This window comes from Neodiprion fabricii, chromosome 2 (genome assembly GCF_021155785.1).
Source record: "Neodiprion fabricii isolate iyNeoFabr1 chromosome 2, iyNeoFabr1.1, whole genome shotgun sequence".
Taxonomy (NCBI): Eukaryota; Metazoa; Arthropoda; class Insecta; order Hymenoptera; family Diprionidae; genus Neodiprion; species Neodiprion fabricii.
In genome coordinates this window covers 1,679,140-1,707,048 of record NC_060240.1, presented here as the reverse complement: position 1 = coordinate 1,707,048, position 27,909 = coordinate 1,679,140, and the positions used below count along the sequence as shown (strand labels likewise).

The 27,909-nt window shown below is 41.0% G+C and overlaps 2 protein-coding genes across 6 annotated transcripts in view; one reads left to right on the top strand and one right to left on the bottom strand.

Annotated features, from left to right (window-relative positions):
- Positions 1-27,909, bottom strand: part of LOC124174731 (glycosyltransferase 25 family member) — a 41,496-nt gene that overhangs the window by 9,368 nt on the left and 4,219 nt on the right. The window lies entirely within an intron of this gene.
- LOC124174732 (lysophosphatidic acid receptor 1-like) lies at positions 619-27,884 on the top strand. 5 transcript variants are annotated; one of them, XM_046554156.1, is made up of 8 exons: positions 619-772; positions 1,109-1,321; positions 24,203-25,035; positions 25,443-25,584; positions 25,662-25,775; positions 25,855-26,090; positions 26,335-26,522; positions 26,599-27,884. In XM_046554156.1, the coding sequence occupies exons 3-8, from the start codon at positions 24,597-24,599 to the stop codon at positions 26,812-26,814; spliced, it is 1,335 nt and encodes a 444-aa protein (XP_046410112.1). In that variant the 5' UTR covers positions 619-772; positions 1,109-1,321; positions 24,203-24,596; the 3' UTR covers positions 26,815-27,884. The 5 variants fall into 5 exon arrangements, with proteins under 5 accessions (XP_046410112.1, XP_046410111.1, XP_046410115.1 ...); XM_046554155.1 differs by having other exon boundaries at positions 619-1,321; XM_046554159.1 differs by lacking the exons at positions 619-772; positions 1,109-1,321 and adding an exon at positions 2,742-2,815.

Sequence of the window (27,909 nt, the reverse complement as noted above, 5' to 3'; positions counted from 1 at the left end):
CATACTTTTCATCGCTTATTATACACCCTTTTAACACCGACCACCTGAACGATCTCACGAAGAGTAATTTTCCCGTAACATTTTAAACATTCGTACACGACAGTGTGGAAGAAAATACAAAAATTCCAGGCCACATACCCGAATCCCCTGACAATTCCCACATTTCCCCGACAGCCTAGACAACCCGAATTATATTACTACAAATAAAAAGCACAGACGGGAATATTCTTCTCTTCTATTATTATTGTAGTCGTTATTTTGTTGTGCGATGCACAATTTTGAACAAAATTTATCTATGCTTCGAGGTAGGGAAAATATGATTACGGAGGAGTTGGGAGGGGGGATTGGAAAAAAGAATGAAAGAAAAACCAACGTATTTCTAAAAATCATTATGCAAATCTCGCTTAACGTCGTGGGAATATCTGAGATCGTATCGCAGGCATCTAGCACGGGATGATAAGGAATTCGGTATATCTTTTAGGCACATACGTTACATACAGAGGTGTCTAATATCTAGGAAGCGTCTGCGCGCGTCAAGTTTCGGCTTTACTCACGGGTGGAAGACATAAACGCTTGTGCCGCGAGCGATCGGGACAGAGCGCGGCAGTTTCATATCAACGTTTGAATGAAAAGGGTCTCGAATGTGCAAGGGAAAAAAAATCAAGACGCGTTGACGATGTAAAAGTAGTAAAGTGACTGTAAAGAAGAGAAACGAAGCCAAATTGGAAGAATTATTCTTGTGATATAAAAAAATAAAAAGAAGAGAGAACAAGTAATAAAGTTTTCTCAAAACATTGCAAATCGTGTACAAAATTTTTTTGGGTACATCGTTTATTTGTAATATCAAGTTCGGGTTACGCGAACGATTTTTTTTTTTTTTTGAAACGTTCTACTGGATTTCGTTTTTCACGAGATTTGTTTGAGTTACGCTCGTTGGTAGAAGTTAAAAAAAATTGTCGATTTTTTTAGGCAAATTTTTGTAACTTTCTATTTTCTTTTTCTTTTTTTTTATTGTTTTTTGATTCGACATCGTTCGACGGGAGGTGAAATTTTAAAGAGAAAACCGACAGCGACGTAACTCGGAATAATGTTTATACATCGTTGATAGGGATTTTCGAGGGTAAGGATATAAAATGCAAGGATAAAAGTTGAGGATTGAATAACATAGTCGCGGAGGCGTAAAAAAACGACGAATATGGAAGTGTGACGGATGGAAAATTAACGAATTATCGACGTGCTCGTTTGCGGAAAAAAAGTGCGACGTCTCGCGTCATTCGGCGAAGGAAGGAGTCGACTTGTGTCGGGCTGAGGTGCGAACTTGGTAGGTAAACAAGACGTATAAATCGATGTGAGTGCAAATAGAAGATGAATTAGACGCCTGGCGTTGTTAAACGTATTCCCGAGTACGAGCGGTTAATTGTAACCGCGGGCTGATGATGCGAATTTCGTCAGTTTCGAGGTAATCAGTCGGGCGGTTGGAACCACAAATTATACGCGTATCCGATATCCGAAGTGAATTTACGGAGTTATCGCGCCTCAGGTTAATTCTTGAAAGTGAATAATTAATTGAGAAAAGATTAATGTAAAAAATTGATTAATATAAAAAACTAGGAGTCGTATCAATGCTCTGCAGGATGTTGGGTAGTGTGATTTTAACGTGATTTCTCAACGTTTCAATGATTTACGAGTTAATCGATCGGATCGGAATTGAAAATAGAATTACCGATCGGGGTTTTTTATCCGTCGATTATTCGAAGGTATTTTTGATCGATTTTACCCCTTTGACGTGATTTTTTTCTTCTTCTTTATATTCTTCGGCGGATCTGATCGTTAATATCGTGAAATTCCGAATTTGATAAGTTCGCAAAGCGCTAGATTCCGGATTATTTGACCGCGAAACTTGAACGAGGCGAAGCAAACTTTGACGAAACATCAAAGTTTCGGATGGTTCGAAAACCGATGTTCAAAGTTACGAAAGTGCAAAGTTCCGAAATGGCGTAACTTGGACAAGACAAAGTTCCGAAGGTGCGAAAATGAGGAAATTTAAAAATTTGAAACGTCGAAATTCCGAATGATCGAAGATTTTCAGTTCCGTGAATTTATGGCTTGGAGAAATTTCACCAACTTTGATCTTTCTCCGTTTTGGATTTTCGATATTTTTACCTTCGTAATCCTGGTTATTCTGATTTTTTATGCCCAAAACTTTGCTCGGTCGTAACTTGAATCTTGGAAATCTTGCGTTTCGATACTCCGAGCCGTCGGTTTTCCGACAATTCGAAACTTTGTTCTTTCTTCGAAGTTTGATTTCTTTACTTCAAGTTTCCTCACCAAATAATTCGGAATTATTCGCTTTTCGAACTTTTCAAATTGGGAACTTCAACCCCGCCCAATTGAAACAAAAAATTGTAAGATTCATCGACATTTTCACAATTTCGCGTGTTTAACCAAGCAGAAAATTGACGGAGTTTGAGAATAAGTTTGACTTGTATTTACAGAAGTCCTGAATTACACGTCTATGGTTATGTATTATAATATTCCTCGCACATCGCGTCTTAAACTCTGAACACGTGATTACTCTTTCGATTATATCACGAATTGGCCAAGTTTTCTTAATACACATCATACCCCTTGGACGGTGTTTTAGCAGAAAATAACAGCAACTAGCCGGATAAAAAAAAGTTGGATAAAGTTTCTAATTGTGGTTGCGAAGTCGTGACATGAAAGACAAGAAATGAACTGTCGGCATAAGTAGGGATGGACAAAAAATGACAGAAACAACCTTGGCTCAAGTTTCTCGGTTATTTCTTCCCGCAGGGTAAGTCGAGTTCTGGAGTTGACACTGTGCCGTCAGATTCAATTTGCGGACATCCTCGTTTTTGTTCTTTTTCCGCCTTCTTCTTGCTCCTGAATTACTCTCCTCGAGTCCCTTGTCTTCGCTCATCCTAAACCTCGTGCAAACTCTGAATTTGACAAACTTAAACTCCAATGTACGACATTAAAGTACCTATGAAAACTTTTTCTTTTTTTTTTTTTGATATATATACCAGCTCAAAGAATCGAAAAATTTCAAGCAGCTTGACGCAAACTTCGAACTTACAATTCTTGATTTACGCACACCCGATTTTCGTTGGTAGAAAGAATTTTGAAAGCTTTTATTTTTTCCTTTTTTCTTTCGACATCTAGGGATTCTTTTCTATTTCCGTGACAAATTTTACGGCTGTAAGTGTCTTTCGATTTCACTCAAAATCCCATCCCTTAGAAATCGCGTAGAGCTGTAAAAAACGAAACAAAGCTGAGAAAATTCATCCCAAACAATCCACCAACCCTGATATTCATCTAATTCCATTTCGGGTCGATTGTTCTAATTATCTGACGGGGCTCAAACTTCGTTGCCGTACAGGAGACGCAGCCAAAGTGGCGGTGGAAAGTTTTGAGCTCAAGATGAAGAGGGTAGGTGGTAATCATTTTACGCATAGAGGAATATATTTGAATGCGAATATCATCCCGCCGAGAATCGGGAGGATTTTATCCAAAGATGGCACTCGAAATAGAACGAGAAGAGGCGCCGATGCGAGCTCGATTTCGCACCCTTGAGGGTACGAATTTTATACACCTATATCCGCTGATTGTGAGTTAACGTATTTCGAAACGGTGAAGAATCCACACCTGCAGATTTCTCTCATTTAGCGTATTTTTTCCATTTTCATATACAGAAATAAATAAACTTTGTCAACGGGACGTAGGGATGGTTATTTTTTTCCTGATAGTCCGACGTATCCTCTTAAAAATCGCGTTTGGAATTTGAAAATCGGTTCAATGCAAAAAAAGATACGAGGTTTTGTTTGAAAATGTGTGTTTTCTCTATACAAAGTACTCGTTTCTACAACGGTAGAGTCAGACTGCGACAGCGCATGCGCGGAGTACTGAAAACGCGACTTTTAACTCCTAGGAGCGTTGAAAGTGGTGTTTTCTGCACTCCGCGCATGCGCTGTCGCGAAAAAAATCTGACGTTACGCGGCCCTAACCTCAATTTCGTGCTTCGTGAAAAACGCGTGACATACTCTCGTTACGTAAAGAATCGCGCGCAACAATGAGGCATTTTCAATATTCGTCTTTCAATATTCGCTCACCTACGACTCGCATTGCAAGCTTACGCCCGGCCGAAAAAGTCCGAGTTTGCCTCCTTGTTACGTAATATACTATTGAATAATTTCAAATCGAATTAAAAAAACTGTTCCAATTAGACGTGACAAAAAAAAGAAAAAAAATACCGTCTCAAGCGAAATTGTTGAAAAGAATTGACTCATCGAAAAGGGAGATCGGAGGAATGGAATATCACGGTTTCCACGGATGCTATATGAATGCTCCTTTTTCGGTGATGGGGAAAATGAAATGTGGCAGAAGGACGAGACCAGATCCCAAAGCAGACTGATAGACTCCACGTCCGAACTCCATGCGTTTCACCGTATTTCGAACGTGTGATATTGGTGAAATTTTTCTCTCATTCGGGAATCTGGGAAATTCGAAGTCGAATTCCTCGCCTTTATTACTCGCACGATTCTCGACGCTCTGCGAATATTTACGTACGTGAAAAGAAAAGGACGTGCCGGTCGCTGAATTGCAAGCGAGAAAAGTTTTTCGACATATAAACTGTACAGTGCTTGCGGAATATTTTAGGTATGATATAAACTATAAGTTAAAAATAATCGATGCATCGGTTAATCGAGTCCAAACAATAATCGAACACGACTAGATTGAATCGGTAAAAATTAACCGATCAATCGATTATTTCGGATTTTTTTTTTTTGAAACGGCGAATACGAAGCCAAAATTTTGTAAATTTCGGTATGTTTTTTTGTTAATTTACAGTTTTATTGAAAATGTTCTTCAATTTTAGGTGAAAATGTTGCATCGTTCGTGATAGTGAAATGCGAAAATCGGTTGTAAAGAGAAATCATCGAGTCTGTCGATTAATCGAGTTTGAAAAATAATCGATTATACTCGATTAATTGGGAGAAAAATTTTTAAAATCGATTATTTTTCGTCATTACTACAACTTATTACATTAAAATTTGCAATTCTACATTGGACAAAGTCGCGATTAGTTTTCTGCCTCAATTTTCTGTCTCTTATAAATGCATGACTTATTTATTCCCAGAGGTACGAAGTTACGTACGAACTATGAATAATCTGCAAGTTTCTGCTACTCCTCGAGAATACGAGATTCCTGTACATGAGTTTCAGCTTCCGACAGAGACGACAAACTTTTATAGTTAATACCCACTGGCCTCGACAGTAATGCCGTGAAACCGTCGTGTTTGAATTTTGAAACTGCAAAAAATGGATTTCAGGTTGTAATACCGAATCGTTTTTTCACCGCTGGACGAATAACTTTTTGCAGCAAAAAGCCGGCGGCATTTTATTCGAATCAATGTGCTGTTTCAATATTTACTCATCCAATAATTTTTTCGCTTTCATTCTTTTCACCTTTTCACCTTTTTGAAATCTTTAATTCTGCGTTAAGATTTATCGATTACGCGTATTCCAATATTGAGAACGGTGAGGAGAATTAATTCGGTGAATACACGTATAATAAACAAATAACCCGACGTGTGTAAGTGAATCGTTATATGAATAACCGATCGAATCACAATAGAAATAAATGAGAGGATTTGAAGCCGGCAGTCGGACGAAAAGCTTTTCGTGCTTTTTTTTTACGCTTTTCCAATCCTTTTTTTATTTTTCGCACAATTTCTTTTTACTTTTTCATCATCGTGCAGTACTCGCCCAGCGATAATTACAAGTCAAATACGTCTGTACTCTTCGTTCCAAATATAGAAGCCTCGTGTGTAAATTTCGTGGCAATTTCTTCAAACACGACTCGTCAACTTTGAAATGAAAATTTCATTCCAACGTCATATCATTTACTCCCTGGTGAAATGTGGAGAAAAGAAATGATTACAGAATAAAATTTCGACGAGGTCGTTTTAGTACACAGGGTGGTCACTAAATCTCCATCGCGAAATTCCCTGACTTTTCCAAGTTTAAAAATTTGTATTCAATCCAATTCATCCAAGGTTTAAAAAAATTGTGGGACGTATTAGTATGAGAAAAAAACAAAAATGTAGCAAACGATTCACGGACTTTCCTCAAGAACTCCTGACATTTCCCTGACTGTTCCAGAGTTTCAGAATTCCACGACGTGTCCAGGTTTTCCAAAAAATTCCCTGACCAGACCTACACGATGAAAATTTTTTCTGGATATCCAGACTCGAGTAAAGAAGTAAATTATAGTGAAAGAAGAAGGATTTCACGTAAGAGGGAAAATCGTTCCTTTCATGAGAAGTTACTGCGGTCCCCTTTGTTCTCATTGTTTGGTTCGTTTGGCAGAGATTCTGACCGCCGCGCAATAAGAGAGTAAACGAAGATAGAACGAGAGTGAAAGAAGATTCGTGCAAACAACGCTCGTGTTAGCTTCAGGCTCGTGGTCTTTTCTCACAAAAGCATGTGTGAATTTAGAAATTGGACCGAAGCATGCGAGGTTTAGTTGAGTGGAACGAGCACTAATTACGAACTACTCGAAAGCCCGATTACAACGGCAAACTTTGCGGCCGAATATCAACTGCCGCATTAACGCGCCGTGGAACGGTATGATTTATTCTAATTGTGCCAGCTTCGTACTTCGGATTCCGACACTTCCAGCTTTCGAAATACGATGGGTAATAAAGGGGATGTCGACTAAGCGAAAGGATCGAATTTCGTCCTTTGGTTCTCTCTGGGGTGATGATATGACAGACAGGTCTGGAACCAAAAAACTGCGCGGGAATTTTTGTACTGTTTTGTTTTCTTTTTTTTTTTTTATATAAATTTTCACTCACTGAAATCGAGAAAAATACTCAAAAAGTTCTGTCACGTCAGACTTTTTCTTCGACTTGTGTTTGTAGGGTTATTTGAAGTGAAACTCCCGTTCAAACTGAAATCTGGTATCTCATTTTTGATTCTAAGTTTTCCATGCGACAGTCATTTCTTACTTCCATTTAATATGTACTCGAGAATAAATACAAACGGGGAAAGGGAAGAAGAAAAGATTTCGTAGGCGAAAAGAATGAACACGGAATATATTGTATTGAAATAGTGATGTTTTTCATTATTGTTATGCTTTTCTTTTTTTTTTTTAATGTAAACACCATGTATTTTGGAAAAACAGTGTACGCGATGGAGGGAAAATGGAAGTAATTTTTGGTTTCAGTACACTCGAAACCACGATATTTATAAAAAAAAACGTCCCATGGAGCTGGAATAAAATACTTTTTTGCAGACATGCGTAATCGTTCGAAATTTTGAGAAACTGCAAAGCTTGCGCGGCGATGAAAACAACAAGCTCGGAAGGTACAACCATCCTAACCTCAAAGAAATCGAGTTAACCTGTTGCGAGTATACATGATCGGTTTTTGTCGCAAATTTATCAAACTTTTCTTGAGCGACAATTCAATTAAATAACTATAATCCCCAAAGTTTTTAAACGATTTCGATATACTTGCTCGGATTTGATAACTCTGTCAGCACTCCGACACTCCCTTTAATTAACTGGGAAATTTTAACTCTGTAAAACTTACTGAACCAGCTTTCATGTGGATAGACCGAAGGGTGGGTGAACCATTATTCCTTCGTCTATACGGACCGCGTTTTTTTTCAAGTCTTTTCAAATTATTTCGAGTTTCTGTTCTCCGGCAAGGGTGAAATTTAGGAACCGCGGTAACTCCACGAGGATAGTGAAAGGATTCGAAATTTTTCACCGCACGTTCCTTTGAGTCATAGTGGCATAAATATTCTTGCCACATATTTTACACACATTTTTTATATACTTTGCGAACTTTGAAAACATATTTCTCGGCCGTTTTTTGCTATTTCTGATAATATACTAACAGGTTTTCGATACTCGAGAGTAACTGTTGCCTTACGATGTAAATTGTTATTGTTGGAAGCAAATTGATTGAAAAAAAAATCGTGAAAATCTAAGGAATAAATCATTTCCAAGAAAGTTACCCTTCTACGCATATAAATGTTTGGCACGAATTATAAGTTTTCGTGCTCGCTGATTACGAATCTGAGATCGTATTTAAAAAATTCAATCCTCCATCCAATATCCAACATGGCGGATGAAAATTTCAAATTCGATCGAATCCGGAGAAAAAACTCTGTCCAATGGTTTTTGTGATCGCCGATTACAAATCTGAAATCAGATTTTAAATACTCAGTACGGCAAATCTAATCAACAGCCCTGAAAAGCCTTGAATATCGTTTTTTAACCGTATTTTATCAAATTCAAAATTTTCATCCACCATACTGGATCCACGATCTGGAAATTTCAAAATCTGATTTTCGATTCGCAATCATCGACCGCAAAAACTATAGCATAATATCTTGTCATAAAAGTTGACTCAAAGGGACACAGCGAGAGTTTTCGGTGAAAGATTACGAGACGAAACATGTGGCGCCGGCAGATAGGCAACCGAGATTACATCTTGAGTGTGTATTCGATTCGCGTACTGTAAGACCGGTTGCCTATCTACCGGCGAAACATTTTTCGCCTTGGGAACCTTCACCGAAAACTCTCTTTGTAAGAGTTATCTGCCCGCTTTCTTTTGCGGGCCCTAAGGTCTTGTGGGTGGTTATCTTTTTGCGGTTCGTAGGTACAACGTACACAGCGAATGTTGTTTACTAATAAATAAAAATCTCCTCTACCCTATACGAAGGAGCCAGAGAACAAAGTCTAGTTTTGGTATTCTCGACCCGTCGACGAACGGGAAAATGTTTTCCATCCCCGGCGCTCTTTGATCAAACCCCCGAGTAACGACCGTAGCTGTGGTATATCTGTATACAGATAAAACCATTCGAAACTCTCCGGCGCTCACTCGAACGCACCAAACAAAGGAAATCCGAGAGATTTCATTCGCTTTTTACGAGACCAGACAATCCCTCCGCAGTTTGGTGCAGCTGGAGCCGGAATTAGAACGAACTATTCGAACGGTGCCATGGTTTAGGTTGTTTTCCAACAGAACTTCGCGTTCCAGATTCGAGACATCATCGGGGAACCGTTTTGTCTTTCAAAGGCACGAGGCGTCGAAGAGCTTACGCTTCGAATCGTGCTTTCGGGAACTCCAGCTAAGCTTATGAGGTCTGAATAACGTTTCCTCGAGATATCCGCTTCACTCAGTCGCTGCCAAGTTGATTCGTGGAAACATCCAGGCTATTTTTTTTTTTTTTCAGTCTGCTTTTTATCTTTTGGCTACGCGTTCACCAATACGTAACCTTATTTTCGACTCCCGGCCGGCTCCGAACCTCTCGTGGCGCCTTTTTTGACCGCGCACCGGGAATTTCAATGGCCAACAACGGGGCAGATAAGCCGACTCAAAGTCACAATGTCAAAAGAGTCACCGACTCTGAGAATCCGCCATTCTCAAAGGACAATTCGAAGTTTCACCCGAGGCAGTTTGGCAGATTTCGGACAACCCGTAGAGTGACCGTCCAGCAAAGAAACCTTCGCCCGATCGTTTGACTTGAAAAAGAGAGTAAAAGGCGCGAGGGTCGAGGTGAATTTAACCACCAGCTCTGATGTATGCGGGGAAATAAGCCGTGGAAGTTGGGGAAAAAACATGGAATCTGTAAAAGAAATTGATGGTTATCGTTACACATTCCGGGCGTTGTATAGATACGCGAGGTCACCTCGGGCGTAAAATTTTCATCTCCTTGCGGTATTCCGACATTTTCCGCTTTTCCTTCTTTTCTCCACCGACGAGTTTCAAGGTTTAAAGAATCGAGATTGGAAGACCCGGGTTCGTGACATCGCTGTTTGAACACTGATATTCGACTTTCCGTTGAAGCTGCGAAATTTCATCGCGTGAAAATGTTTGTACAGGCTCCCTTTTACAGTCGTTCCATACATCATTCATCACCAGCGATTCGTCAGTCTTTTTGAAAAAAGGGATCCTTTCCATCTGTTTGAACGGATTTGAACGGGAAAGAACTGTTTTTAGAGAAAAAATGTTTAGTCGAATTTTGGAATAAGGGTTAAAGGAGGTTTGGAATAAGGGTTCATTTTACCAACTTCTTTTTTTTTTCAAGGTGCCACTCAAAAAACATTTGGCAAATACTGATAAAAAAGATTGTTGTAAAACCTGGTGGAGGTAGGAAAATATTTCAATATTGCGGACTTGTATATTATATATTAGTTTATTTCTTCGTATCGTGGTCCAATTAATCATTGTTCGGAAAAATCATTACCGTAAACGAAACAGAGATATCAAGATGATGCGACACTCCTATTTCGGTAACAAAAACTGTTATCCAAATTTCTCCGAGACGATTAATCTTTCGGATAAAAGACGAGAACACCCAACTGCGGAATTGTTAGGCGCAGTTCGCTGTTGATTAGCCAACGATTGATCGAACCACGATGAAAAAAAAACAAAAAAAAAATATATATATATATACATATGAAAAAAAAATGTTACAATAATTGGTAGCGAGCTCTAAATATTTTCCTACCACCTCCAGGTTTGACGAAAATTTTTATTCAGTATTTGGCACAAATTTATCGAGTGGCATTTTGAAAAAGAAAATAAAAATGAACCATTTCGGAGATGGGACACGTGGTGACGAACTGTGTTGAACGCGCGGTGATAATGCATGGAACGAGAATATTATACGGAATTGGAATATAACTATCGTCGCGTTATGAGCCACATGACCGAGGCTATGATGTGCATCGCCACGGGGAGGAAAGAGGTGAGGATATAGGAACGACCGTGATATAAAACGTAGGGAAAACAAACAGAATTTTACTCCCTCGCGGGCGCCGCGGAAGATTTTGGGATGAAGAAAAAAAATAAAAAATAAAAAAGAATGGAACGTCATCTCGTCAACTCTCGTGCCAACAACAGTCTGTGCAAAACTTACGACGCGCAATCCATTATTATGACCGTAGTCAAAATCCGTCTGCGTTATAAAAACGATTCTTCGCCGTGGGCCGTTCTTAAATGGATAAACAATTTGGGACGTAAAAAAAATGATTGCCGTATCGTTACAACCCAAACGAACCAAACCGGACGGCGACTAAGACTAACAACGACTATAATACCTGCCTATCCCCGACAACTTTAACCCCCACGTGACGAGATCGGCTTGATTCGTTCGTTTATTGCCCGCGGCGAAGAATCGTTGGTAAATTTTTTTTTTTCTTTTCTTTTTTTTTACCGACCCTCCGCCTCGTTATGTGGAAATTGTTTGACAGTCGAATCAACATGATCTCGCGGTTGTAAACTTTCTCCTTTGCTCACTCGAAATATTTTCACATTTACAGAGGAAAACTGTTTTCAATCGCCTTTTTCCAACCAAGATGTAATTTTTTTTTTTTTTTGTTTTTTTATTTTTCCTTCAATCTTCCTCTCTCTTCTTGTTTTTTCATCTGCTGTTTTATAAAACAAGTTGTTCACTCTGTTCTGCAGGAGGTGAAATTTCATTTTAAATACCTTCGCTCGGTAAGTTGAATTTTTTTTTTTTCACTCGTTCATTTGTTCCAGTACTTTTACTTGTTGCTCGTTTATTCGCTTCCGTTTTTCTTCATCAGGCGCGAATAACAGGGAGAAAATTTAGGAACGATTCTGTGCAACAAGGAAATATTTCGTCATGATTATAAAACGGGTGTACAGAATTTGTGTAGACCGAATGATTAATGTTTATTAATTAAAATCGAACGAAGAACTTCTGAGATTTTCAACAACAAATCATAATCAATCGAATTACGTACAACATCTGTACTGTGTTTTTTACTCCTTAATGTCAGAAGCGCGAGTCTTGTGACACAAAACATGGTTCGAACCCTCTCTGATCCCCTTCTTCTCCCTTTCTTGCAATTAACAGAAAGGAAGAAACCTTCGTTACCGATCAATCTGCACCCGTTTCATTTCAATCTCACGTAACACAGCTTGCAAATTAACGCGAGTTACGTAAAGAATTTTCTGCACCAAATCTCAGTACAGCATCGTTTGGCTTGTCCGCGATTTTAGGCACTGGAGAAAAAAGAAGACGAAAAAAATAAAAATATAACTCGATAATGAATAATGACGGGCTAAAAAGACGAAAAAAAAAAAAATTAAGCCCAATATTACATAAATCCAGACCGTGCTCTTCGAGAGAATAAATAATTCTTGGGATACGGATAAGAGTTTAAATCTGGCCGTGTTTGAAAATCTCCTCTCTCGTCTCATCTTATCTCCTCCCGTAAGTTTTAATCGCGTTTATCCATTTACCCTGTAACTGAGAAGGCAGTCAAGCGTTGGGTCTTTTCATTCAAGTTCACGATACGTAACAAACAGACGAAATTAATTATGCTCGTTGGTTGATTAATCCGTTTCCTCGAGGATATCATCCGACCCGTATCTTCATTCGCAGCGACGCCTGCGGCCGAATTTCCATCCGTATAGTATCTTGCGCTTGGGTTTATCACACAGTATTCCCGAGGGCAGTTTGAACCCAGCCCCATAAACCGATGCTCGTATGTGAGCTATGGTACATAATTTTACAACATTCCTCATCCGGCCGAATCCCCAAAGCTTGCCAGAGCAGAATCCAAATGGACAAGGGATAATGGGACGCGACATGGATTTCGAATATATTCTGCTGGAAGCGTGTAACCGTGAGTGTCATTCTTTTTGACGAACGTGACTCGACGTTCTCCTCCTCGTTGCCATACAGAATTTCGAGCATAAAACATCAAGGTGAACTTCACGACTACGAAACATATGGATGGTGGCAATATTTACCGTAGGGTTAAATGTCCGCTCACTCGCGTAACATGGATGGATGGATACTAGACTTTCCGGTAACGGCTAGCAAACTAATTTTCATTTTCAACCTAGGACTATGTTTTCCGATTGTGGTAAAAAATGAAAATAGTTAAGGACTGAGTGGTAACTGGAAATAAAAATTTCTCTCAGTTTAGATAGATAGACCATTGGATAGATATTGGATTTTATTATACCTTGGCCCAGTCGGGACTTCGGGCGAGTAAATATTATTATATGTACTGAAGTAAGACAGAGAGTAATCAAAGAGTACAACACAAAAAAGAATATAGTAATTAGGGACAATATAATCCACTAGGTATACTTTCCACCCTCCTCTCCACTTCTTACTCGAGGGTTTTTGTTCTCGACTGAAGCGTCGTTTCGTCTTGATTCATTTTTTTTATTATCCCTCTCCCTCCCCCGCGCCGCCATTTATCTCTTCTTTCCGAAGCCTTGAAGTATTCAACTTTTTGTTATTCACCGTTTTAAAATACACCGATTCAGAGTTTAAAGGAAGAATAGAATTTCGCATTACTCGACACTGACGTAACGAATGAATGTAACTCGGTGCTAAGGGAGTGACATGGAGCTAATACGAGAAGACAAGAACACCGCACCTCACCTCCACTTACAAGGAAGGTACTCCAGGTCGATCTCTCCGATTTGATTTCTTTTGTAATATGTTATCATAGACTAAGAACTAAGCGACACGTATTTTTTTTTATCCGCCATTAAACACTTTAAGGAGGTGAAACCACCCCCCAAAGAAATCAAATCGGAGAGATCGACCTGGTATACCTTCCTTGTCAGTGACGCGTTCTGTATTTGAGCTTGTTGTGTCAATAACTCGTTTGTCTACGCGGCTGTATTTGACCTCAGATACGTATTATTGTCTGAATATCCATCCACTTATCTTTTGGTATTGGATTGACTCGCGATGGAATTGAGTCGTATTTACGGTCAGAATTATGCCGTGAACATATGAGCGAAGGATTGAGCAAACAGACCAAAGTTTGTTCTACACCCGGCCTTACCAGTCGGAAGAACGACCTGTTCGGTTAATTTGATTATCTTATACTACAAATGATAATTAAAAACAACCCCAAATTTTAGGAAATGCTGCTGCGGGTTGAGAAGAACTTACAAGGAAGGTATTCCAGATCGATCTCGCCGATTTGATTTCTTTTGTAATATGTTATAGTAGACTGAAAACTAAGCGACACGTATTTTTTTTTTTTATATCCGTGAAACCATGCCTTACTTCGGAGGGTGGTTTCACCCTCTTGAAATGTTTAATGCCGGATGAAAAAAAAACACGCGTCGCTTAGTTTTGAGCCTGCTATAACATATCAAAAAGGAAATCGAATCGGAGAGATCGACCCAGGATACCTTCCTTGTTAGTAAATCGCTGATGCTAGTGGTGATCAATAAATCGCAATGTCACCGAATGTCCGTAAGAACGACAGTCGGAAACGAGGGATACGTTTCATGAAAAATTCAACGGACGTTATATTTTTCCTGTAACTTTTCCAAAGGTTCGCGGTGTTCTATGGAATACGATAACTAACTCCGAGGATATCGTTGGGTGTCATTTAAAAGGCGGGAAAACTACTAACCAATTTGGTGCTCTATGATAAAACAAAGAGATATTCGAAAGAGCAAGAAAAAAAGGAACGTGGAAAAAGCGCACGTATAAAATATGAGAAACGACAAGCCAATGAAAAGATGTTACGCTCAAGTGAGTGAAAAACCAATATCTAATCTTTGCGGTCGTAATAACTTCTGGAGAAAAGACGGTACAAAATTGGCACGACTGTATCGCACAACGAAATTTCAAGTGGAGTCTGGCATCTGAAATTTTGATATTCCTCTGCGCACGAAGTTGTTAGCAACTCCATTGTGCGCAAGTGTACAAGAGTAGAAAGCTTCTGTAATGAATGCCCTGCAAAAGTGGTCTACTAAACGGTCTGAACGAGGGAGGTAGAAAATAGGACACGTAAACGAAGAGAGAGATTAAGATCTGGAAGATGAAATTGAATCTCGGGAAACAAGTGACGGTGAAGAATTGAGAAGACATTCGTTACTTCCGCCCGATAGAATTTCATAATGACATCTGGGCCATAAGGGGGGTACAACTTGGAGGGTGTAAAATCAGACCAGTTTTTAGAATTTTTGTTTTAAAGTAGATGAAAACACTTGGAGCAATTTCAGTTTGAGGGCTTGATTACTTATAGTTTCAGGAACATTTTAGAAATTTTCCATTAAAATTGATAACAAAATGGTGGCATTACGCATATAAGTAGTTCTTGAAACTATGAATGATAAAGTCCGGAAACTCAAGTTGCTCCGAGTATTTTTACTTTCTTTAAAAGAAGAAAAACACCCCTAAAAATATGGATGATTTTAGACCATCCCTGAACAAGTTCGAGTTGCCGAATTGTTGGAATTGACGATAGAGAAGAATAATTTTACGAGGATGAGAAGGGCGCGGTTTATACAAGATATTACATATTCAACGGCGACCTTCCGGTCAGTTCGATCGGTCAAATTAGTAATTCGGACCCTTCGGTTCCCGGGGAACACAATTTAGTCGTTGGACCCAATTTCATCGGTCCATAATCACACTGGTTTCATCCTTTCTTTGGCTCTTACCTTCGGCCGAGGTGAGTCAACGATTTCTGAACAAGACCTTGCTCCACTCAACCGCAGTGAGTACTGGTCGTGTTGGTTTAGGTCTGGTTCCCGTCGGTTAATGAGACTTATACCTCGATTCACGTCTTGAGAGAAACGCAAAAGAGGAAAACGACGCAGAAAACTTTGATTGAAGATGAGAAATCGATCCGAGCCGATGCTTACGTTCTCTTGAATGGGAATTTTCGGGCGAAAACCCAGGCCAGTAATTAGGGTCGAAGCTCGTGGACGAAGGACTCCGTATTAATCTGATGAAAATTGGCTTTCCTTCAGTCTTTCTTCACTGGCCACCTTTCGGATACCTTGCAGTTACTATTGCCAGAACCTCAGAAGATCGGATAATTTTTATGTGTAACTACAGGGTAGAAAAATTACTCTGTCCATAAACCGTTCTACGATTCCTTTGACGGGTTATTCCATCAACGAATGAATGATACATGCGCAATTTCGACGGTGAATAGGATCGCTAAACCTGAAAGTATAAATTTTTTTCTGATGGGACGTGATTTCAGATCGTGTAACAAGTTTCTTCAAAAATGGATGTTCGAGGTAGGATTGAAAATTTCACCGTGAAATTTTACTTGAAATGGTTTCTTATACGACCATGTCTGTGCAGACATATCTATGTAGCATTAAACATCGTTCGTATATTTCTGGGCGGATGGAAATACGAAATATGTTTGGTGAAGAGGGCCGCTGACGCGACGAATTTCATGCAACGAAATTGGCAAACCAACCTTGAGCATCCAATCTTTCGAGAGACTTGCTACACGATGTGAGGTCAAAACTCATCATCATAACTTTCCAGATCTTGACACACGTGCCTTTCTCCTTATTATACATTCAAATTTGGCGATCCTACTCATGCACTGTCAAAATTTCGCTCGTATCGTTCTATCGATTCAATAACCCGTCAAAGAGAAGCGTAGAAGGGTTTACGAAAAAGGGAAATACATAAAAGAATAACCATTTTTTCAGCTCGTAACAATGGCAACTTTACAAGCAAGATACAAGCTTCGGAAGAAAGGTGTATAGATTTTTTTATATCCATGGATTTCGTAATGTTCGTGAATTATAAAGCTTCGAGGGGACTTGAAATCAAACAAATCGCTCGAAAAATTGCACGCTCGATTCTCAAAGATAGGCAGGAAGCTGTGATTGATTCCAGCGACGCATTGATTCCATCCACGAACTCGCTGGTCTACCATTAACAATCGACTTGTCCCGTTTTCCACACGTATGCGGAGTCTCTGTGAATCGGTTGTGCAGCTTTCGAGTGATAAATTTGATTTCAAGTCCCACTTGAAGCTTTGTAATTTGTAAAAAATCGCGTAATCCATAGATATAAAAAAATCCATACACCTGCCTCCCGAAGCCTGTATCTCGGAACTAATGACTTTTGGGACGTGTGTCGATGAGAAATTTTGAACGAGAGGATATGTACTATAACATACTAAATATCCAACCAATTTCCATACGGATTATGCGGGGTCCTTAGTCAATTCTGCAGAAGGCAAACTTCCACAATATTGTTAAAGGGTCCCTTCTCACAGACCCATCGCACTGAACAAGAACTAATTCTCGAACCTTGTGACACCGGGTTACCCTACCTTCGCCACTTCGAAACCCTCCAGATCCTCAACTCTCTATTGAGCGATTTGCAATTTGCGAAACATCGAGTGTCGAGGACCCGGGAATAGTGGAGAAGTCCAAGTGTTGAACACGGCTGGAGAAACGATGTCGCAAAGTGCTTCTAAGTATCGCCGTAACAACGGAAGACCATTAACTCCTTTAGTGTGCGGAATAAAACCCGTTCAAGACGATCAAGTGCCGGCATATTCTCTCAGCGAAACACCCAGCCGTTATCCCCGGTTTCCAGGTCGTAATGTCTCCGATATTTAACACTTGGTACACGTACCGTTTGCCACGACACGTAATACTATTAGAACGTGACGGGCGTTCTATTAAATTTCCCTTACATACCGTAGAATTTCGTACTAGTCCGATAATCGCAGAGTGAACACGTATCGTCGCAAATTTATCTCAAACTTTGTATATCGGGTTCTACGAAGACGCTCGTTTTTCAGAAATCCAGGATTACTTGTCGACTCTTTCAAGAGCTGCGATGATTTGGTCCAAGTTCGCCTTTTGCTCGAGGCGCGTTGCGTTAGTTTGACAGTCAGACGAAGAAATTCTCCAATGGAGGGGGGGGGGGGGGGGGGGGTAATTGGAAATTTCGTTTCATTCCTTTTTTACATTACACCATTGCCAATTCCAAGGAAACGACAATAGTGGAAAACTTATGAAAAAAAAAAAAAAAAAAAAATCCATTAGTCGGGATAATAAGAACGTTTCATTCGGCTAAAAGCAACGGCTACGCTCAAATTGATGTTTCTTCTTCGTATTTTGGATACGTTTACAAGAGGTGGGTAATTGATATAATGGTAACCCAATTTAAGAGCCACTCTCTCAATTATGTCTTTCTGACTTTCACCCTGTCCGTCGGTCGCGGAACGACTGAACAGAATTCCGATCAACGAAAGCATTACCAGTCGGCTCATTGTCGGAGGTGGAAAAGTTGATCCCGCGATAGCCAAGCCGTTTGAAGACAAGTTGGACAAAGCTTTCTGACCTTCTCGTCTGGGGTGGATGAAATAATGATAACGATTTTCGCCGGCGTGTGATTTCTGAAGGAAATGAGACTGACGATTACGATGATTAAACGAGCCGGATTTCGGTCAACGAGTCAACCTCACCTACACTCACTGGTCGAGATCGTTTACAAAAGGCCACCCCCGAGAAATTTAGGGCTGGGATTATCGCGCAATGAAAATAATGCGTGATTTCTTGCGCGTTGAGCGAACGATCCAGCCCGATAGTAATTCAAGTGCCAAGCCGAAAGCTTTAGTACGTGTAGTCGGAGCAATTGTCCGAGCGGTTATGATCGCCGAGTGGATGATTCGTTCGTTCGTTCGGAATTTACGTTACGTCAGACTCTAATGGCCGGCTGAGAAATATAATATAACGGCTTGCGACGTTATTATCCGGGAAAATGAAGGCCTCTCTTCGTTCGCTCGATCGATCACCCTCATCCTCCTTCGCCTCGAGACTGCACACCGGCAATGACGAAATTCTTCCCCGATGTAGAAGAAAAGCTCGAAAGCCTCGCTCCCACACTATCCGACGCCTCGCAGGCGGCCCCTTATCTAAATATACGTCAATGTTTACGTGGCGGTTCAAGGAATCGTACGAATGTTTTTCGTTGTTGTTAAAACCGGGCTAGGGTTTCTCATTAAAATTCACGAGCAAAGTTATTATATGTAAAATATTCGGCGTTTATATATTGTTGAATTGTTCCGCGCGTTCGAGTCTAAACCGAGACGTGATTTTTTTTCGTTTTTTTTCTTTTTTGTACACCCTCAGTCTACGTTCTCTCCTTTCACCCTATACCAGGAGGTGAACATCGTCGAAATTTAATTAGCGTTCGAAGTTTTCAAACATAGGTATTATGCCTACACTTTGCGGCATAATTTGCTTGAGGGATGGAAGTAATTCTATTCAACAAATTTTCCTCCTCGCGTCGTTAGTCGCTCTTCGGATAAGTGCGGATGTAAATATTTCTCATCCATCGAGTGTTGATATGAGTCTGTTTGATCAGTGAAATAATTATTTACGGTACGGGTGTGTAAAAATCGTAAAATGCATCGCTGATCATGATGAACAATTTCACCAACTTACTCGGCTCGAATTTATAAGCCGAGCTTGAATTATTTGATGAAAACCACTCGGCAATATACACATTCTCGAGTATACTACGAGATCTAAAATACTCTCCGGACGTATTCGAATGCGAAAATACTCCATCCTCGATCTTTGATCTCTGTGTTATATCATGGACGTGGACGGAGATTAAAATAATGAGAGCGGTTTAGAGCCTCGGCGGTAATCCAAATCCCCTCTGTCTATAACCACAGTGTACGTTGTGTAAAAGAAATGAGATACTTGAAAGTTTCTTCGGGATTGCCGAGGGTTGAAAAACATATAGGTATAATAAATAAAACGGGGAGAAACATCGAACGATTTTCAATAACCTAGAAGAATTCCGCACATTTTAACCACCGTTATTTCAAACTACCTGCTAAAACTTTCCCTCCAACGATCGATTTTCATTTCTCTATATATTTTACCCACATGTAATGTTCAGTCGTTCAGAATTTTTACGTTATACACTCGCGAGGGAAGCTGTATTATATAAGGACCGTGTCTGGTACCGTCTCCTACCCGTTTAAGAGGATTAAACCCCCCTCGTGGAAGCTGCGTAATAGCCGGGAGGTTTAATTGTAAGTAAGGGCGTGGGTATAAGAGAAGGATGAAGACGCGCTTATCCTATTACTAGATCAGCTATTCGCAATCTGCTTAAATGCCGAGGGTTTCTCAAGCCCGATATCGAACTTCTTTGTAGATTCGGCCGTCTTACAGAATCACGCGACAACGTTTGCAAAAAGATTCGATTGAACATAATGTCCCAGCAGGACCATTTTATATTTGTGTTATTTCTTACGTTTCTGTTAACGAATGTGACGCAAATTTTGCAATTTTAACGTTTAATGTACAATTTTACCTTTTGTTGTCAGTCATTCGTACAGGAAAAAAATTGTCAAATCAACCCAAAAATTTTAGTGATCCTCCTGGGGACATTTTTTTTTTTTCGTACCGCGTGGCTTCTCGGTTTCGTGACTGTCGCAAAGCAGTTTTTCCCGATGAAATGAATCAATCACAGATGTGACAGTGGACCAAGATTATTCTTAGCAAAAATCAATCGAGCGGCACAGTCTTTCTCTTTCGTCGACACTCATTCACGACTTATGATTTCAAAAAGAATGGGAGCAGAAATTCTACAAGAGCAATCTGTCGGTAGGCTAAAAATAATCGAATGAAAAGTTATAATCTTGCGTAAGAATGGTAGAAGCTCACTCGCTAAGGATAAAGTGGGATTAATTTGATCAGGTTGGATTCGTTGTTACAAGCGATGTGAGAAAGGTGGTGAATTTGATTAGAGGTGTAGGGTTCTTCGTAGAGCGAGGTTTCTTCATTGAGACCCTTTTTCAACGTCAAGCTATAACTTAATCAACCAGACACTCTCTCTCTCTCTCTCTTGAAAATAATTTCAATTCTTTGCTAAGAAAATTGAAATATAGTCTAATTACGCCGAGTAAAGGGAGGGTGATTGTAATGAAATTGATTCGAATCCACAGCCGATAAATCGAGTTCGCGATCACCGATCGAGGGTCGTTCCTCGCCGTATGGGACTTTTCCACAATCGATGGTATTATAAAACGAGAAGGGCGAACGATCGAACATACCCATCTAACGATGACACAGAGCTCCGTAGCAAAGAGCTGAACGATTCGATGCTGATCGTCATAGGTTTGGAATTTTATCTGATCTCGCGAGTGTGCGCAACGTGTGTGTGTGTGTGTGTGTAAAGCTCGCAGGCAGTCGGGCAAGCAGAGGGAGGTGCAGGTTGGCCAAAGTAATTGTTTCGGTGGGCGGTTATAGACGTGTGACCAGATGGCGCAGACGTCACAGGGTGCAGGCCACGAGGCGACTGAATTTTAAACCAATTCCGACGGAAAGTTTTGAGCACCGGACTCACCCCTTAATACCGTAAGACATTCGCGTATCACTGCCGGTGGGACAGGGTGGTTTTCGGCCGAGTTGAGCCACGGGTGTCAGCTGCGGAGACTGGCTTCCGCTGCACCCCGATCCGAGGGAGAAACACCCATGTTCAACGACGTAAGTAAGTAGGATCCGACCCTTGAGTTTTAAACTATTCGCATCAAGTAGAGCGAGACTCGTTGGTTTCGTAGGAGAGTCAGGTAAGTGTACCAGTTACCGACCCTGTCCCAGTTAATGACATTTCATTGGTAGTATCCGTTTGATCCTTGTTTCTAAAACTACTAAAAATATATTTTTAGTATCCGACCCTCTAGCAATCTAGGTTTTTTAGTCATCGAGAAATTCACAATTTCTGCCGTACATGTGTAATTTTGGAAAATGAAAGAGTCCATAATCGGGTCTGGACGTGTCAATAACTGGTACAACTTACCCTAGTTGCGCGAGCGTGACTTCGTTATTTCTAGGAACAAGAGATATTTGCAATCAACAAAGCATCTGTCCTCGTTAACTAACCGAAAGTGCTTGCAAACTTTTCCCGCGATACGTCGACGTTCAGGTTCAGTTTCTGGACAGATTTCTTCCCGTTGGCGGGTATTCCAACTTTTTAATTGTCACTGAAACCGTTGGTCTTTGTTCAAACGGCAGCCTAATTTACGCGCGGTTTTATTGCCTTGGCACGTGCAAAAAGGTGGGCCAGTTAATTGTGTGTACCCTACGATAGAAAACTTGGTGTGCGTGTGTGTGTGTGTGGAAAGACCTTCGGTGTCTAGTTTGCAGGTGTCTATATGTATGTGCATGTGTATCTATTAACCGATAGGGAAAGTGAGATACAGAGGTTGCGCCGAGATAAGCTGTGCACACAATTAACCCTACATGGGTCTCAAGCTTGTTTTCTATCCCCCTCTTCAAAGCTTTTTTCCAAACAATGTTACCAGCAGCTCCACGAGCCGTAATCCGCTCTTGCTAGTCGTTTTCATTCTGTGTGTACATATAATATGAATATTACATCCACGGTCGTGGGAAATCGCATCACGCAACAATTTAATCTTTTTCTTGAAACGGAATAAATCTCTTCATGATCCCATCACGCGCTTCCGTGGGCATTTCATCCAGCCGCCGCCGCTATTACGACTTCATTAAATCAGAATTTCGATCTTTACGATGTCGTTTTATAATGGCTGTATAACATTTACGCGTTCGACCGTTCGCCGACGATTCCGGATACGCATCATCGCACATCTGTAATTCCATTCAGTCCTGGGAACCATTAGCAAGGGACGCGAGTCCTAAGAATTGGGTAGGCTAAAGTCGCGGGTATGATTCAAGAGTTGAGGATTAAAACCGCAATGTGGGACCATCGGCCGTTCATTCGGGGTGGAAGGAATCGTGTTGATATTTTTTTGCCCGCCCAACGATGAGTCGTGAAATGTGATTTTTTTCCGCTGAAGCCTGAGCATCGCGGTGATAAATTCACGCTTGGTTATATCGAGGATATTTATAATACCCCAAAACCTGATCTATACGTACGCTGGTTCAACAAACTACAAAAATAAAGACACTGCAGCGCTTGTTGTATAAATGATTGCGATGGCTACGATCTAGACATCGCTGTTCCTATAATACCCCGAAGAGGTTCGACATGTTACTACACAAGTTGGTTGGTTTGTAGCTTAAATATGCCAGTCCAGTTTGTATTTTTCACTCATCGCCGGTGCGAACGAAATCAAAAAGCCGGGAGCGATGGGTTCACAATATTGAGGCAGCTGGGCCTGATGGAGATAACAGAGGAATGTTTTCAATCTCATATAGCTGCTTTTTCATTTTTATCTCACTTAGGCAACGTTCAGCATTTCCATTTCAAACGCGTGCTTATTTGAAATAGAACTAACCTTCTGTTTTAGTATTTCCAAGTGTTCCAATCGTTCTTTCACATTCTCAACCGAATGTCAATCACAATGATTGACAAATCCTGGCCGAGAAAAATGTCTGACCGATTGTTCAAGTGCACTCTGGTAAAATGCCGGATATGTGAATCGGTTCAATCATTAACGAGGCCCAGGTAGCACACTGTTGGCTGTTAGTTGTCTTAATATAGACAAAAATTCTCAGTCGACTATTTCAAGTCAACTAGGAGGAGGCATATTATGAGCCTAAGAGTGCGCGAATGTCCTCTGAAATGTCATGGCAAAGACAACACGCTACGTAAACTATTGTTAGGTTTTCAGTTGACTGTGAGCAGTCAAGACAAAAAAGCAATCATTTGCAAGTAAGCTAATTACGTGGACTAACAGTCAGCTGGCGTCAAGTATGAGATAGCGATTAGTCAGTCTAACTGCCACCAAACGTTGACGTTCATTCTGCACATGAATGCGCTCACGTAAACAATTATTTGTCTGAAAAACATCAAAAACTTTTCACTTGACTTTCCAGTGGTAACTGGAATAGGGTGACAACGGGTTTTCTAGTCGAATTGCCTTATACTTGGCATTTCAAGGGACATTCGTAGACATGAAGTATACCGCATGTCAAGTGTAAATCCAGTTTTTTGACGATCTATAAACATTCAACAATAGTCGACATTTTGTCTATTTTTTCCCAACAATGCGTCGACATTTTTTTAATTCCACAAAACGTCGACTTTTTGTAGTCGAATGAAGGTCAACCTCTGGATAAGTGTGCTACCTGGGGACCTGTCCGGGTCCTATGCATATGGATAAGTTTACGAATAGGTCCGGACGCAGACCGAACAGAGTATCGGATCCAAATAAGTCCCTGTATACATATAATTATCGAATCGATTCACCAATCCGGCATTTTTATCAGGGCATGTAAATCGGCGAGTATGGCTTGCTGAAAAAGTTAAATTGGCGTTGAGAAAAGCTCGTTGAATAATCTTCTAGCGGTGTGTCATCACTCGAAGTATAATTCACGAGTGCGGTTGAAGATTATACGAATTTATAATTTTACCTCTCTTCAACTTCCAGGAGAAAACGAGAGTACGGAGTGCTTGCAAATAGGAGAGACCGTGATCACAGACAGCCTTGAAACCGAGCCGGTTATTTCCCCGCCGTTGAGTATGAAGGCAGTGAAAATACGCTCTACATCACTAATCATATTTCCATCTGAGCAGTTTCTACAGGTATAGAAGTCCGCGAAGTTTTCGGGGCGTGTTAACGAGGGTACAAAATCACTCAAACCGTGTGAAATAAATTAGAGAGCCCTCCTGTGAATTACCAGCACGATGTGTTGCGTGGGCGAGTCCAATCCTTCATTTCCCAAGATCGAGTTCTGCGAAGGTCTGCGAGCAAGAAGTCAAAGAGAGGAAATCGGTGCCGCTAATTGAAAAAAGAAAGGTCACGAAATTTCGTTGCTGAGGACATGAGGACCGTCGTGGAAGTCGCGGATCTGAACAGGACGCTCTTTACTCGGATTGGGGAGACGCGGGTGAGGCACGCTTTGCATCGTTTTTACCGCGAAATGGTGCCACTTCCGGTGTCGTCGCTCGGCACGAACCTGACCTCCATCCCAAACGACAAACTGGACGTCGGAAACGGAACGACCCCGAGCGAGGAACTCGACGGGACGACGCACAAGCTCTACCTCTACGGTACCCCGCCTCTGATACTGTTCTGCATCATATCCATCGCCATAAACGTCAAGATACTTGTCAGCGTCTACTGGATACGGCGACCCCTCAGCCCCACCCTCCACATTAGCCTCAGCCTGGCTGGCGCTGATGCCTTCTCCAGCATAGCTTTAGGAGTCGGTCTCGTGATGAACAGCTTTGTCCCCATCGGACTGGGCTACGAACTCTCGGGTGGGTTCCTAAACGCTCAATCTTAATGCCTACCACCTGAATTTCATTATCCCAGTCTTGACGCTGAGTAATTGAAATTGATTTCCTGGCACCGTAACGGAGTTCCCGTGTTTCCGAGATTCAACCACTAATACATGTTTCTCGCTCACTTAATATACTTCAACCGTTAAAACAGATTTAAGGCATTCATTATACAGAGACTGTAATTTGGATATATTTCTTTCCACATCTTCCATATCTTTCGGCGAATTTGGCAATACTTTACTGGATTTGCACGGGAATTCGAGGGTGCACAAACTTTTCAAGTACCGTGATGTTCCCTTTCACATAATATCGCGAGTCAGTGCCAGTGAGTGAAACATCTATTTAGGTGAATGTATTCATGGCATTGCACGAATATGTTTCAGGCGTTGACTGCTTTAAACTGGGGCTCGAAGCCGTTAGGCTCGGCGCGATAATAATAACTGTCGCCCATCTGATGGCCCTTGCAGCGAATCACTACCTCGGGATCCTGAGGCCTCTGCACTATCTCTCGATAATGACGCACAGGCAAGTATCGTAATCTCTATATGTATTTCATGTCTGATACTTGAATTCCGATTCATCTTCATTCGTCAAACTTTTAGAAACACTACGCTGCTGGTGGTGCTCCTTTGGGTCCTACCCCTGTCCTTTTTCTTGTCGTACTTTGGTCTGATTGAGGACCAGGGTTTCCAATCGGAGAACTGCGAGATAAACACGTGAGTGATGGACCGTTTCAAGTTTCACCAAAGTGACGCACGGCCCCGTATCGTAACATTGACAAAACTCGCATTACAGGTTCCTGTATTACAAGAAGTTCAGACTGATGTTCAGCAGCCTCTTCTTCGGCCCGTTTCTTCTCATGGTCTGCATCTATACTCACATATTCTGCATAGTCAAGAGACACCAAGCGTCCAGACTTAAATTCAGCAGAGCCGGGTCTCTCCATCGGGGACCAAACAGCCTGCGGCAAAACTCGTCCCAGCAGATGGCCAGGAACGTGAAGGCCATCCACACGACCCTCTACATCCTCGGTAATTGGTCTTTGTGCGTGATATGGTATGAATTCGATAAAAACACAAGTTAAAGCCACGTTATTGTTGAGCTCTTTTTCGCTTTGGAATGTTTTTCCCAAAAAGGTTCCAAGCTGTTCTGGAAGGTTGCCATTTGCGTTAATCCAGAGATGACGCAGGTCTTACAGTCCGAAATTCCTTCCAAGTCTTTGCGAAGTCCCAAAGTGATAGAATATCAATAAATATACCCATCCTCACTCCGCAGGAAGCTACGTGGTTGGTTGGATGCCAGGAACGATTCTGTACATCCTCGCTTGCGACGATTGCCTTCTGAACCTTGACTGGGTTACCGGAAGAGCCAAGTTCCTCGTCTACAATGCTGTCAACTGCCTGATAATTCTGAAAACACTAGTGAACCCAATCATATACGCGGCAAGGATGCATGAGATCAAGGTAAGAGTCCGTTCCATTGGTTACGTAGAATATGGACTCTATTTCGACGTTCTGATTACTTTTTCCTCGCATTTAGGTGGCGAAGAGGCGGATGCACGCGTCCCTCTGCAGATGCTTCAATCCAGCGCGAGCCGACGGCATGGCTATCGGCCTCCACTGTAGTAGCGAGGGGAACCAGAGTAACAGAGCATCTCTTTCGAGGACGGCAGTTTGCAAACTGGCGAGCAACGTCAGTGGGAAGAACCAGCGCGGCAGTGACCGCTCCTACACAAGGACAAACACTGTTCTCTGAGGTCGGCGGGAGGCCGTCGAGATGAAAAGACTCGACGCCTAACGACAATTTTAATGCAAAAGTATCCCAGCAGGGTGCATATAGCTGAGCTACTGCATCCCGTTTAACAACCTAACACGGGCCACCATTACTCTTCTGATATTAAGCGCATGCATATGCGGCACACAATACCCCAGAGAGATTAACGGTCGGTGGTTGGTTTGCGGGGAAATGACAAATAACGAGAAGGTGTTGCAGGGAGAGCCATGAGTTCAGATATATTGACCATGGTGATAAGTGTATTTGAAACCTTGAACAACGGTGAAGAAAATATTGTTTTGAAAAGTGAATATTTCATTCAATGCATATAGGTCACTGATATCAGTGATATAAATGTGTACGTAAACATAAGAGGAAAAGAGTTAACCAGTTTAACCAATACCTATCGGTGTTGTAAATAACGCAGTGCTCGCTTTGAATTGTGAACGTATACTATGTATTTACGCGTGCCTAAGGATTATGGTCTTTTTGGCAGTAATAGAGATATACGCGAGGAAAATAATACAGTTGAATAAATAAATTAATTGACGCTCGCTGAACAACGCAGTGGACAAAGTACATTTCGAGAACACTGAATGAACTATTTGAAAAATTCTGAACATGGCGTCAGGTGCGACGAATGACGTAATAAATTTTGTGGCCAATCGTATGGCAGTGCTATAAACTTCGCTAGGGTTCGCCGAGTATTGATTGGAATAATAAAAATTCAATACCATACCAATAAATCACTAAATATTTGCCCTTCGAGATAATGAACATTGACTGTCTGAACGTTCACGATGATAATACAATACTATGTGTAAAATATATATATATATATATATATTTCGCTTTTGCAAATTATTACGACGCAATTATATCTAATTTATGTAATTGTGAAAAATAATAATGTTGAGCTGTATATATCGAAACATTTAAAATTTTCTCAAATTGTATAACAACCGAATCGGTAAATACATACTGATACTGTTCTTTTTTCGATAATTTTCTTTCCTACTTTCATCGAGTGTACCTGTAAATGCAAAATAAACGTATTTTAAACGGGAAATGTTTTAC